General features: G+C 36.6%; 1 protein-coding gene across 1 annotated transcript in view; it reads right to left on the minus strand.

Annotated features, from left to right (window-relative positions):
- The window catches only part of SLC9A9 (solute carrier family 9 member A9), a 191,779-nt gene that overhangs the window by 72,484 nt on the left and 104,019 nt on the right, over positions 1–15,276 (minus strand). The window contains exons 10-12 of the mRNA XM_051626351.1: positions 13,129–13,242; positions 11,234–11,345; positions 5,263–5,416 (exon numbers count right to left, since the gene is read on the minus strand). Coding sequence (XP_051482311.1) covers positions 5,263–5,416; positions 11,234–11,345; positions 13,129–13,242 — 380 coding nt within the window. The remainder of the gene's footprint in view (positions 1–5,262; positions 5,417–11,233; positions 11,346–13,128; positions 13,243–15,276) is intronic.

The raw sequence follows: 15,276 nt of genomic DNA on the forward strand, positions 1-15,276 counted from the left end.
AACCAGCTGGTGTTTGGTATCAGAGAATTTCTGGTACCACTGATGTAAAAAAAAGCTTTGGAAGTGTATAACTTGTCACTTTTAGGTTCAGTTTTGCCTAGATGGGTCAAGAGAAATAACTGTTGGTAGTTATAAAGCTAGAAACTGATCAGTGAAAAGAATAAGCAGAGCTCGGGGAAACCTTTGGATATGAATCTGGAAGTTTGGCTCAATTAGAAATTAGGGAAGGCAGTATTTGAATATTAGAAGAATAATTTGTTTTGGTTAATTTAATTTCCTGGGTTCATACAGAATCATACAATCATAGAATGGTTTGGGTTGGAAGGGACCTTAAAGATCATCTAGTTCCAACCCCCTGCATGGGCAGGGACACATCCCACTATACTAGGTTACTGCAAGCCCCATCCAATCTCTCCTTGAACACTTTCTCATTGAAGAGTACAATGAGGAGATGCTCCTGAGGAGAATGTAAGTTTGGACAGCTTTGGTAATCCATAAAAAATGTGGTATGCCAGGCCTTTGGCATTAATATTTATAGAAAGTGGAAGGTTTGGATCTGAAGTTTTAGGTGAAGCAGATGAAGAGCATCCAGGCACATATACATAGCTATTTTCTAAAATGCTACCAAAGGCAATTGCCAGACAGGCACAGTATTAAAAGTTACTATTCAATGCTGCTTAGTATTTATTTAGAATTTGGACTAAAAGTCTCCTTATCACTGAAGAACTGCTGCAAAGAAATTGACAAAGAGTCTGATATCCCTTGACAAACATTTACACAGGAGGTGATGGTAAACAAACAGGACCTAATATCTAGCACAATGTTTTTATAGGACATGCTTTATTAAGAGATTTGTATTTTTGCTCTGCCTATCAGGAGAATCTTTTATCCCCAAAAGTCTGATTGCAGGTTGACTGTAAAATGTAGTTTTCCATTTTTAATCAGCGTATGGAGAATGGAGACATATATCCAAAGGCATTAGCAGGTAATACCCAACATCTCTGAAGCCACATTTATTGAAAACTTCGATTTGACTGTGAACTCATGCTTTAATAGCTTTGTTTTGCTGCTGATGTATCATGATATTATTCTCATATGCTGATGCAGGTTTATTCATTGTCTACCAAGAGCAGAATATTGCAGCCCATTCACATGGAGAGTAAAGACCATTTTTTCAAGTTATAATTCTCAGTTAAGTCAAAACATAATGTCTTATTTAGGAATGATGTGCAACCAATTCTGCTCTGTGAATGCCAGATGATAACACTGTAACTGACTGTGCACATGCCTCTATGGTCAGAAATATTACTGCACCAGGCAACTGGGAACACTTAGACCAAATATTCAGAAATGGAACACTTGCTACTTAGTGAAACACACAGTTTAAGATACCTGAAAAAGCAGATGGGTAAAATAAATAAGACATTTCTGAAAATGTCTATCTCACTCTTTCAGAAAAAAGTTTAAAAATATTCAGACTTTGTCGGGAATTTAAAGACTCATTTTGAATGCTATTCATCATGTGTAAATATACTAGTAAAATAATGAGTGATTGGTCTGGATTTCCTGTATTTTGGTTTGTAGCGAAATGTGGACATAAATTCTGCCCTTAGCTGGTCAGGTTTCCAAAACTCTTAAGAACCTGTCTAATTTAAGTAGGAGTATATGCTTCAATGTAGTTAACTTGTTAAATGGAGTTGTGAACCTTAAAGTTGGGTGAATTCCTGGGATCCAGTTAAGCTTCTTTTTACAGAAGTGGTCAGCACAGCTGGCCTCTGCAGCCTTCTGAGGTAGCTGGGTGATATTGTTGCACTAAACGGGAAATGGAAATGGAGCCTTTTTTGGTAGCCCATGGTTAGTTTTGATAATGTCTCCTACTATATGTTTTGGCAACAATTTTCAAGTGTTCCATAAGTGATACATATTTCTGGAATAAATCAGCTGGTAGTTATCTTTGAGGACACATCTTAAACTTTTTTCTACAAATAGTGTGACAGATTCTGTTTACGTTAAGCTGAATTTTAACTTAAAAAAAAAAATAAAAGCAGATCTGATGCTATTGCTTTGAGGAGAGATGGAAGATTATGGAAATTACAGTTATTATGGAAACAAAGATTAATTTTTTGGAAGATTATTACTGCTATTGTTTAAAAATTGTCATTATTCTATGCCCCGATACTCTCTTGATGTATGAGGAGTCTTGGTTACCATTATGAGAATTTCACAATGTAATTTACAGGGATTGTGATAAATCATTACAACATAGTATGATATATAGATAATAATATACAAAAAGAAGGCTGTACGGTCTTGAACACTGTCTTTTCCCTTGAGTAACTCTGTCATGCATTATTGTAGAGCAAATGGTGAATATATTAGAGTTTGTTATTTGGGATTTATTTTCTTTTTATCTATTGTCAACTTAATGGATGATAGATTTATCTCTGTTTTAAAACCAAAATGTGGATAAGTTCGTATATAACACATAAACTGAACAACTTATCTCTAGGATAAAACTAATCTTGAGGAGTTAAATTTAATCTCCTGAACTACTGATAGGAACAGTAGACTATTCAGTGTAGCTAGAGTGGACACAAATTAAAATAATAGATTTATAGACAAGTTTGTGTTGGAAAGGACCTTAGTTTCAACCCCCTGCATGGGCAGGGACACCTCCCACTAGATCAAGTTGCTCAGAAATGCCCTTGAACACTTCCACGGATGGGGCTTCCACAACTTCCCTGGGCAACCTGTTCCTGTGTCTAACCACCCTCACACTAAAGAATGTCTTCCTAATGTTTAACCTAAATCACTCCTCTTCCAGTTCAAAATCATTTCAATTCACCCAGTCTCAGAAATCCCTCTTTGTTATCCTCTGAAGGCCTCCTGTTCAGTGAAATACATTACCTAGTATCCCTAAAGCACTGGGGAATCATACAGAAGTGGTTCAGGCTGCCCTGGGATGGTGCCTGGTGCAAATTCACATCAAACAAACATTTAAGACCTAATGTAAGTCTAGTTTGCCTCTTCTGTACTTAAAGGCAATTGCAGCATTTCACTGGCTTCATCTAATTTTTCTGTAGTTGATGACATACCAACACATTCCAATGAATCTCTTCACAATCATACAATTTTTGTACTCATGATACAGTTTCCCTTGGATTTGTGAGCTGGATCCTCCAAACTAACATGAAAAATACAATCTCTCCTGATTTTATAAAAAAAGTCATGGGGATAGAAACAGTTCAAAATTGCTGTTCAGGGACTGCTGCAAGCTCCTCCGGAGGCCTGTGCCCCAAGCAAGGTGGTGTAATATGGAGTAGCCCCATAACTGTCTCAGCAAACCCAGTTCCCTAGAATCCTTATTGGTATCAACTGGCATGATTTACCACCACTTTTACTTACAATTGCTTAGCAAAATTACTTAAGACTAAAATGACAAGTGTTCGTAGCTAAGGACAAAATTCCATACTGAGATGTAATAAATTATAAAGCAGTTAAATATACAAACTAGAAAGAGAAATCAGAGCCTCAAGATACATTTGCAATTAAAGATGTCTATTTAATCTTTTACCTCAGTTTGACCACACACTCATAATTTACAAAGCTGTATGTCTTGATGTCAAGAAATTGAGGGAATTGTGAAGCTAATAGCTTTATAATAAGAAAATCTATATCCCAGTTACAAACCCCAAGTCTTTGATTGGTAAATCTGTCTGGAAGATCTGCTGAGATTCAGAGGAGATCCCCGAAAGAGAGAAGAATTTCAGGCCAGTAATGACTGTCTACTTTCAGTGTCTTTGGTAATTCTGTTGTGCAGGTGGATAAAGAAATAAGCACATGCTTTCCTTGAATGGTATAAATAATATATGAGTCAACCCCACACTTATGCTTTTGTGGGCTCTCTGACCTCTGGGTTGTACTGAGGAGCAGAAGAAATGCCATTCTATCCCATTAAACTGCTTGTGTTAGTGAAAGCACCTGGCAAGGTTCATTTAAAAATTACCTATAGAGCTAGACCAGGACAGGCATCTAGTGACCTAAGTCCTTACACTAGACACATTACTTCTTCTAACCTCCTTTTTCCCTTACTGTATTCTCAAAATTATTCCTTAATCTCCTGTTATAGTAATCCAAAGTGACTTGGCTTGCGAGATGAGAATATCCCTCCTCACCCATGTTTCTGTTGTCATACAGAGCAACTCTGTTGCTGACTAACAGTGAAAAGGTGGCAAATCTCAGAAAGATGGCTGCAATGAACTTGATTTACATTATGGGACATGAGAGATGTCATGAAAAAGAAACTGTCACAGAAACAGACCCGTGTTACATATGGATGCCTGCTTTTTATGTTTACACAGTACACCTGTACACTAGTCCTTATTTTGTCTGCAAGCTTTCATCTATGCTCTTTGTTAAAGCTCCAATTCAGCTGGTATTTTATAGCAATACTCTGACACAAAGGCTTGTTTATTAGACATTGTTCAGTAAGCAAGGAAAGAATATGCTATATTTAGAATAAATGATACAGAATTCTGCATTAGAAGCCTATCTTGATACCAAAGTTTTCTTTGGTGACCATTCTAGACCATGGCATAAAGTGACCAGAACTCAGCAATTGCTAAAAGTGAGGTTTCAAAAAAGCATACTTGGTAAGATGCTACCTTTATATTAGATACTCTTTACTCCAGCTTCCTATTTCTCTCTCTCTTTTTTTTTTTTTTTTTTTTTTAATTTAACTTTTGTCCTCATTCCTTGCTTTCTGTGAATAAAAGTGATTATGAAGTAATAAAAAAAATAATGTAGTGGAGTAGCATATATAAAACATGAGTATTAAACCAGTGGTCGAATGATATACCAATGCAGGTAGATTTTCTAGTATATCCACATTATACTCATCTAGGTAATTTGTGACATGTATCTGTACCGAATACACCTTTTTAGATAAGAGCTAAATCTGCCTTTATAGCTCTTTCTTCGACAGTAAAGAGGAAACTGCCAACATTTATTCCCAGTGTTTGAAAGGAACAGTAGTGAAACAAATTCATAGGAAATAAGGATGGATCTGACCTAGGCCTAAACTCTTATTGATCTCGGGAAGAACCTGTTCCTTGTGGTCTGGAGCCTCTACCAGGTAGTCAAATACTTCCTTTATGCTTGTAAAACTCTATTAAAAAGCATATAAAGCTGTAGGAAATTAGTGGTTGATCCATAGTGATTGCCTTCTATTTTGATGGTCAATATTATAAAGAGAGTACTGACCTGATCTGAAGCCATGTGAGCATTGGTGTTGTGCCCCCACCAAACACCCAGACTGTGAAAAACACAATAAGCAGTGCAGTTGTAAACATCATTTGTTTGGGTTGGGATTTGGTGTCTCGAATAGCCAATGCAAATGCTATTGCACCACGTAAACCTAAAAAAACCCAACAAACAAAACAAGAATTACGAACTTAATGTACTGAAGAAACAGAATTTTACTCTTTCCAGCCCAACCCTTGTTCTTAGGACAGACAAAATTTTCAGACCAGGACCATAGTTATGAAATGCCAGTTTGTGCATATTGGAAGGATGGTGTTTAATGCAAGCGTAAGCAACTTTGCAAAAGTGGACAATGCAGCTACTCTCATATTCACGTAATAATCACGTTTTTTTTTTTTTTTTAATCCACTGAATTCTGCCTTGAATAATTGCAAATTAAGTAGCAATCTGGACTTCATGCTTGTGAAAAAAGTAATCTATTCCCTGTGTTGTTTTATTGACTTCAGTGGACCTACTCGTGAAATCAGGTGCCAGTGAGAGTGTTGACATTAAAATAAGTACCCAAATAGGCTACCCATTTTTTTGCTTGAAACAATAGAAAATGGCTTGAATTTTTTTTTAAAAACCTTTCAATGTGTTAAGAACAGTCATAGAAATTATGATGTAAAAACAGTGTATATTTTTAAAAATATAAAGTATTTTAAAAGGGGATACAGAAAAAATGTAGATTTTTAGCATTATACTAGTTGTAAAATTATACACCTACAGACACTGAGTAAACAAAAAAATTAAAAACGTGGAGAAAACAACTTATAGTAAGTATAAAAAATGTCCCATAGGTAGTAATAAACTAACTAAATACGTCTGCACAGTGTGAAACATTTTAGAAAAAGAGAGGGGGAAAAAAGCCAGCTAGTGCCTTCAGCCCTCAGGATGCATAATACAAATAACACTCTGCATTTCCCAACCTTTTTCATTTATCTATTTAAATTAATTGTTTTGCAAAAAGGTTTTCCACAAAATAAGCATAGAGAGCAAGGCCATTACATGTATATAATACACACTGAATAAAAAAATACTTTGCAAGTATCAAGGGATTAAATCTAATAATTGAACCTCTTGTAAAACAGTGATGGTATATGAGGAATCACTGAAACGACCGCTGAAAAGCAGCTGGTTTTAGAGTTGAACCACAAAGGTCTGTAAGATTGCACAGCTAGAGTGTGATTTAGCTAGCATAGAAGTTGGGCACATATCCTGAGAATAAAAGAAACACATTTCTCCAAGGAAGTACCAGATTGTAGTTACACTAGCTGAAAATGGTCAGTGGCAGCAGGATTACAATCTGCTTTTATGAAAATAACGCTACAGCCAACAAATGGGCTTGTCCTTGACTTTGTCTTTATGTAGAAAATATCTCTAAGGAAGTGCTTGCTTTACTATTTTCTTATAGAAAAAAAAGAAAACAAACCAAACAAACAACAACAACAACAAGAAACACAACACTTTATTTTTATCTCATTTAAAACATGTATCTCAGGAATGAACTGCTATTGAAACAGTCTTTTCCCAATGGTTATAGTGGTAATCTAGATGACTAGTCCAGATTAAATGCTTAAATGATTGCTGGCTGTATTTTGATGGAAACCAATGCTGCATCACAGAATATCTCTTTTGGTAAGATGAAACATTTTACAAAATGTTAATTTGTATTAAGAGACACTACTTCTTGAGCACCTGACGGTATTTCTTCAGTTTTGAGAAACACTGAGTGCCTTCACTGCATTTTTAATTTATAAAAAGCTCATCATGGTCTATAAGAGCTAGTTCAGTTTCAACTAAGAAGTTGTCTGAAGTAAAATAAACAAAGCATTAGCTTCCAACTAAAGCAGTGGGAAGTAGATGAATGTAACCTGAGATGGAAAGACTCAGTGAGAAACAAAGAACACTATTTTATCATAGAATCATAGAACTATTCAGGTTGGAAAAGACCCTTGGGATCACTGAGTCCAACGATCATCCCTACTCTACAAAGTTCTTCCCTAAACCATATCCACCAACACCACATCCAAATGACCCTTAAACACATCCAGGAATGGTGACTCAACCATTCTAGGAAACAACTGTAATGAAAGATGGGAATTTTAACCACCTCAGAAGTTGAAATAGACTGAAGATCAGGAAAGTTACATTTTCTGTAACACCTCAGGGAAAACTACCACCAAAGCACAATGGAACAATTGGCTCCAATGGACATAGGTACCTCAATTACACCTGGAGAGAATGGCATGGTAGAAGGAAAACACTCTGGTGAACCACCAGCAGATATTCTCTCCCCTCTTCTTTAACAGATACCACACTGACAGTAGGTCCATATCTGTGCTGTGATCCATTGATCTTTGGGGCTCTGTCACAGATTTCCTACTGGAGTTTTCTGCTAGCTGCGCCAGCCATTACGGATTAATCTTTCAGAGATGTTTCATGTGTCAGGGCCTCCAAAGGAAACCACTCCCAGCGTTAAGCTTCAGAGGCCTACAGAATAGGTGTGTCCTATTGGGCTGCTCAGGCTTCACAAACACGTTACTCTGAACCCCATCCCACTGAAAAGCCTCTGAGGGCAGCAGTGTTTGTGGGTAGTGCAGAGAAAAGCTGCCAGGAAAGACTTTGTGTAGATCTGGTGTTTTGCTTCCAGTTGTAGCTCTCTGCTCTTTCCTTCCTTGCTTTCTTTTCTCTTTAGCTGATTTCTTTTCATATCTTTCTTCTTGGAAATGTTCACTTGGACACTTCCTACCACTGTGTATGTATGAGTGTGCAGATGTAAATGCCTGCACACCAGCTGCCTGTACACAGGCATTTTCTTGTTTTTCTTCAGCATTTGTGTTCCACCCTTGCAGACTCTATTGCTGCTGTCATGTCTTATATAAACAGCAACCAACCATGTAGCACCATGTCCCACAAGCCTCTTGCTGATTTATATGCTGTAGAGATGAGAAACACACAGTAAAAAGTAAATAGAGATACTGGAAGAACAGTGGAAGGTTCAGTACTGTTCCTGTGAAATAGTCCTTTCCTGGTCATCTGGCAGTGAAGCCCAAATATCAAACATGCTATTGTTGTTAGTAAGTCCATCTGGATCCACCTAGTTTCTGTCTTCTTTGATTTTATTACCAGTTAAAAGCATCATAGTAGGGTTTGAATTGAAATGAGGCATTTTTCATGCAGCAGACCACTAGTCCAGAGTGGCAGTTTCTTACAATTTAAGACAGTAAAATACTGCTTTTTCTTATGAGCAGAGACTTCTGGCCTACTCATTTTAGCTGATGTTGAACTTAATTTGAGAAGCCCAGGCTTAATAATTATACAAGGACAAATCTAGTTTTTATTTATAATGTAACGTTAGCAGAAATCATGATTAAACACAGTTGTAAAAGTGAATCCACCCTCCCTAATGTGTTGTTAGAGGAGTGGCAGAAGCCAGTGAACGTAATAAATCAAAATGCTACAGAATCTACCTGCAAGCCTGACTCTTCATCTTTTCTCAAATATATTAATACTCCTCAAAAATCAGAATTTAATGACTTCAGTAGAACTCTTTGCAGAGTAAGGTATATTCAAAGGCTAATTGACAAAGTACTTGCCTGGCCTTAATTGATTTTTTCAGACTTTGATATTGGTGGTGATTATGGCAGTAAAACTCAGTAAAGAAAACAGTAAATGTTTGGTGCATTTGGTAATAATAAGATAGATAAAAAAACCTAACCTCACATTCACTGTTTTCTACATCTTAGCGTGTGATGCTGTGGTGAGTGAAGCCCAGTTTTCCCTGTGATCAACTAAAAACTGATGCTGTACCAGAATATTGTTGCTGATCTTGTGTAGGCAATAAGTGTCTTCTTCCAAACTCAAACTCGATGCCTCACCTACTCATATCAGAAACATATCTCTCTTCTGGCAGTCATTGTCTTCTCAGTTTATCACTATATGCAATCTGATCAGTTGATGGTAATTAAGAATGTTATTGGTAACTCAGCACAAATCTTCATGCGTATTAAAAAACAATTATACAGAAAATCCCCATGTTCTAAGTGTTCTGTGAAGTATGAAGCCACTGGCAGTGAGAGAGGCTGTCAGTCTTTATTGCTCTGCTTGCAGATGATGCCCTCTACTTTTTTATAATGTCGTAAAGACATTTTTCTGTACAAAATACAGTGTTTCTTTGAAAACAGTTAAACTTACTTTTCCAAGTATTTTAACATTTACGTTTTAGATGTTTTCAATACTACTATTTTCAGTTCACAGCTGCCAGGTTGCACTGGGAAGCTAATGTGTGAGTTCTCACGTTCAGTTGTTGGCTGCAGGCTACTTTCTGCTCCTAGTTCTGTAGACAATGAAATTTGTCTGGAGAAAACGAGGACAGGGAAGTTGAAGAGTAAGATACATTTTAGGATTTTTTAAATTCTGTACGTTATCTGATGAAAAATAAAAGCAAAACTAGATAACTAATGATTCGAAGCTATTTTTCATGTGTAGCTGGCCACCTACTAGCTTTACTAGTAATCTACATATACACCTTGAACAGCTAACACTTGTAGGTGAGTGGGCAGCCTGAAAGCCAGTTCCTGATGTATGTCTGTCATCATCTCTCACTACAGTCTAGCTGGTATTAACTGACATTTTCTTTGGCAGCTTTTAGCAGAAGGATTGAATGGATATAGAAATGAACTACTTTGTTGCTCTCTAGAGAGATGGAATTATTCTGGCATAAATGAGGCACCCTGATGTGGAGTACTGCTGATGAGGAAGCTTGAAATGTGGTACATTGTATTTTACTTGTTATCTGGCTAAATAGATTGGTATGCATCAAGGCTGTCAATCAAGAACCTTTATCTGTAAAAACCTGGAATAGGTTTTTTATAAAAAGCAAGAAAATGAAGCAAAAAATTGGTGAGTTTCTAATTTTCGACAACTGTTTCATATATAGCACTGGGTGATCTGTGTTTCTGTCTTTTACTGGAAAAAATATTCTTAGCTTATAAGTGAGATTTTCCTAACGAGCATCAGAAAGTCAAGTGGAAGTATTTCTAGCTTATGCAAGTCCAAAAATACAGAATCTAGCTAAGATTTTAACAGTTCAGAGGATGATGCACAAATCAGAGTAGAAGATGGCTCCCTCTTCTGGGTATCTTTTTTTAATTCTACAGTGTTACTCAGAGTGAAAAATCATTAAAATCTGAATTTGAAAAATGAAGTACTCAAATATCAGGCTGGAATACATACAAAAGTCTGTGGAATTAAAGTCTTCTAGTGTCATGTTTCAAAGGAAAGCTGTTCCTGAAGTCACAGGAATTGCCAAAGACCATGTCTTGATTTGAGTATCAGTGCTAACAGATTAAAACCTGGATATCTATTTGCTGGTATGTAAGCATACAGACTACCTTGCAGCACATAGGGATGGCCTGTTCCTGTGCCTTCAAGACTTCCTCCTTGAAGAGCATCCAGCCTTCCTACATTCCTGTACCCTTTAGAACAGATTCCCAAGGGGTTCTGGCAATCAGGCAACTGAACAAATTCAATTTTGCCCTTTGGAAGTCTAGGGTGGCAGTTTCGCTGCTCCCCTGCCCCCTCCTGGCATCTCTAAAATAGAGAATACTACTACCTGTAAACTACAGCTGTTTCTAAAACAACACAACAGAAAAATTAAAATTCCCAAATTGTCATGAAAGTGTAGTCAGATGTGAGACAGTGAGTTCAAAAACTGGTTTTCTAGGTGGTAGGTTTCAAAAAAATAAAATAGGTCCAGAGCACAGTGAAGTTGAGGAGGACACAGCCATTTGCTTCAGTAGCTTTGAAGAGACTATCTTGAGTTTTAAGAGAATGACTACTTTGTGATAGATGGGGTTTTTCTAGTGATAGATGACTGTCTTTGTCAATTGTTAAACGTGATCAGGAAAAATACTAAAATAGCACTTACCTGAAAACATCATCATGTGCTGAAAGTTCCTGGGAATCTTTTGTTTTCGGCCCAAATTCAAAAGGAACGAAAGTGGATATATGTTGCAAGCTCTTGCTACAGCAACTGCCACCTGAGGTGTAAGATGTTGAGGAAAATAGTAGAGGAACGACCAACAATCACAGAGTTAATTTAAACCCAGTATAACTCCCAAGTTCTTTTAAGTGTAATTAGAATGAATATGAGATTGTCTTCTGTCATATTGTACATGTCAGATCCTTCTGGTTCCAATTTCATTATAAAATCATGCAGTGGCAGAGATTGTCTTCCCCAGACATCCTGGTTTTATATTCATGATTTCATGTCCCACTTCGATCACTCTACTTTTACTCATCACATTTGTATCACATTTGACTTCATCTTCAGTGCTTCAGTAAAATGGCTGTCATCAGTTGCAGAGCTGGCATAATCTTCTTGAGCAGCAATTTGCAAAAAATAAATATGCTTTTGGACATGATTACTTTGTTTCCTGACAATTCATATTGTCTATATCCAGCACTCTCTGCCTTTTTTTTTTTTTTTTTTTTTTTCCTTTGGAGATTTTTCAGAAGGAGATACTTATTACTCCTCTGTTGATCACAAAAATTGCCTTAATTAGAAACATAAGACTGTTTCAGATGAAGAAAAAAAAAAAGACAATCAGGTCCTTAAGACATACTTTTATCAGATTCCATCCACTCCTTCTCTTGTGAGTCTTAGTGCCAATTATGGCACTCTTAGTCTGAGACTGTAAAATAGATGGAGTACTTGATTGGCAGTGTGTGTATGCGTGATATCTGCTGGGCCAAGAGCTGCTTAAAGCTCCTATGGACTTTGCAGAATGTGTATTAGCAGTGGTTGCTTCACGTGCAACCCTGTTGCAGTCGGTTGGCTCTTCATGAGAGGAACTGCTGAAGCTGGGTTCCTGCTCTGCAACACATTTCCCATCTGGGGTGCCAAGTGCTGCTCTCACGTTCCATGTCTTCCCATGGCAGGAGACCAGGACATGGTTTTGCTCTTGCCTCGTTGCAGTGGTGGGGTGCAGTAGGCTCTTGAGGTCCTCTCTGCCCTCTAACCCAACCTGTAGCTGAGTGAGCTGTGATGCTATTGGATATTACATATAAAAATATTGCAACTAAACAGTATAATCAAAAGTTCATCAAAAAGTGATAAGGGCTGCTGCTCTGAGCCTAAAAAATCATTGTGTGAATTGTCAGTGTGAAAAGAATCAATGCCACTGTATAAATAAGCAAGAGATTTGTTGAGAAATCATGGCAGAATTAAAGACAGGCTTTTTCTTACCAGTCTCTTAAGCACGTGATGATGTAAATAGTTCCATACACACTAGAGATATAAAATAAAAAGATTTGAGCAGTGCAGAACTGTTTGCTTTTTAAGGACTTTATAGCATTTAAGTAGCTCTGGGGAAAAGAGCATTTAAATAGCTCTGGGGAAGTTCTGCTTATGCCGTGTATCTATCTGGAGGCAGCTCCACACTTTGTAGATCAGCACTGACTCTGGACAAAGTTGTCTGTGCCTCCACCTGTCCCCTCATGTGTCCCAATAGACATCCCAGTTTCCTACCCCACCTCTAAACCAGAGGCAAATGTTCCCCAGCTGGTTCAAAGCTATTTGCCTTGTAGCAAATCTGCAAAACAGCGTCAAAAGACCATGTACTTACATGGATTGAGACAGTTACTAAGATATACATAATGAAGATGATTGCCTTTGGACTTGACCAAGAAATTGATTTTTAGTATTTAAGGAATTGATTGGTTTGCATGTTGACCCATTTCACATGGAGCACACATTCTTTTTATATATATTAAGTAGATATACATGTACACAGACATATACATGTTTAAAGGAAAGGATACAAATGCACCAAATATAAAAAGAGGATTGAAGATATGATTTTGAAACGTGAACATTGCGAGTCCCATGTAACAAAAGATGACGTTCTCAGCCAAAAAATTCATGAACTCGAACAACTTAAATGAGAGAAAGAACATAATTACGACTCATGTCTAAAACCAACTGCTGTTTATCACCATGTTCCCTTGGGATACAGCACAGTTTAGATGAAAGGAACAAAAGTTGCACCTGTTTGAAGGGTGGATTTTAAAACCATCTAATTTGCTATACAGTTTACATGGTGTCTTTTAGCTTTAAAAATCACAGTTGCTCCCATGTTTTTTTTCTGTATGAAAGCTCGACATAGTCAACTAACAAAATACATAAACAACATGTAAGTTATGCAAGCTTTGATGCAAACTGCAAGGAAGCTGAGGGAATTGAACTCCACTTATGTTTACACAGGTGAACCTGGGAAATAGCTCAGATCCTGGTTACACGAGTGGCTGTGCATAATACAGCACTGGGTATGGGGACATTAGTGCCAAGAGAGTGAAAAAAAAAAATAATCCTAAATGGACTTTTAAGAACCCGTGCCTTTAAATTTATTTCCATGACTATTATCCTGCAGATGAAAACTTTTATTGCACTTTATGGACACCAATATCAATTACGTGTTTCAAACCAAACTAAGATATAATTTAAACATATTATAAAATAAGCCTAAAATACATGATGATGGTACGATTTCTTGTGTGAATAAACTTAGCAAAACCAAAATATTAATTTGCCTTGAGGGGATGTTCGTGATTGCACTTGCAGCTGATTGTATAAAAACTCATAAAATAAATTTTCATATTTATCCACATCTGGAAGTAATCAATCATTGCTGCCAAATAACTACAGAGGAGAGAAAAAGAGGTCTTTTCACTTCTGAAGTCACTTTTGGGTTTAGGAGATTATGCAAACAAATTCTGATGCAGAATTAGGGCTGAAGTTTGTCAGTCTTTCTGCAGCCAGTCATACATCACTATCCAGAATGTTACTATGGAGATATTTTTTTTCATCCTCAATAGGTTTATGTATTTTTTTAGTAATACTTTTGTGCTTCTAAAAATAAATATCCAATAACAGTTACTAAGATTTAACAAAGGAAAAATGAGAGCTGTCAGAGTAATTATTCAGAGGAAGTTTCAGAGGCAAAATAGCATAAACCCCAGCAGTATATAGGAAGATATTTTGGACCCCATCGAAGCACCATCAGTTATTCCAAGCACATACTCCATAGCCCCCACTTCGTGTTGCAGTGCTGAACAGCATGAAAACAAACATGATAAATATTTGCAAGTTAGTATACTTAAATTATTTAAATTAAGTTTAAATGAGATAAACCAGTTGTCAGAAAACCTCCAAGTATAGGATTTTACAATCCATAGGAATTACTATGATTAATCTTTGCCTTTCTGTTTGGGAGCAAACATGGACCCACTTCTTTGTGGGAATATAATCTGACATTTTTCTTTGCTTTAAAACATGTATCAGCAGTGTCATGACAGGATTTACATAAATATAAAATATACCTATAAATATTTGTGTATATATAAAAGTATTTTGAGGGAAGGATACTGCTATGAGGAGTTGCATTCTTCAGTTGTTAAAATAAGCCAAAGGGGTTTCAGAAGTTTTAAAGCTGAATAATATTTCACTCTTCATTTACAAAATGTCATTCAAGACTTAATGAGATGTAAAGTAGATCTACTATTGATGCATTTTAGAAACACATTTTCTGAAACTAAAGTTTCTTTCTTGTATTTTTGAAACTTTTGTTAATATACATGTTTTGAAGGAAAAGAGATGTTGCTATATCATTGCTTTTGCTGTAACAAATCAATTCAAGCTTTTGCTTTTGCCTGAAGTGCTTTCATGATATTACTGCTTTTAAACTTCTCACCTCTCATCTTGCAGCTATTTGGTCAAGATGCAGGCTTTAGGTATTTCTTGTAAATTCAGTCATTGCCCTCTAACTTTACTATACTTTATGGCTTTTTTGGCTACAAACATTCTGTTTCTTCCTATTCCATTGCAGCTTCAAACCTCCAGAATAATTTTAGTAAGTGATTCTTAAAAAAAAACCAAAACCCTAATACTTGACTGTGTCTTTCAAATCAAGA

The sequence above is a fragment of the Apus apus genome, chromosome 8 (assembly GCF_020740795.1).
Source record: "Apus apus isolate bApuApu2 chromosome 8, bApuApu2.pri.cur, whole genome shotgun sequence".
NCBI lineage: Eukaryota > Metazoa > Chordata > Aves > Apodiformes > Apodidae > Apus > Apus apus.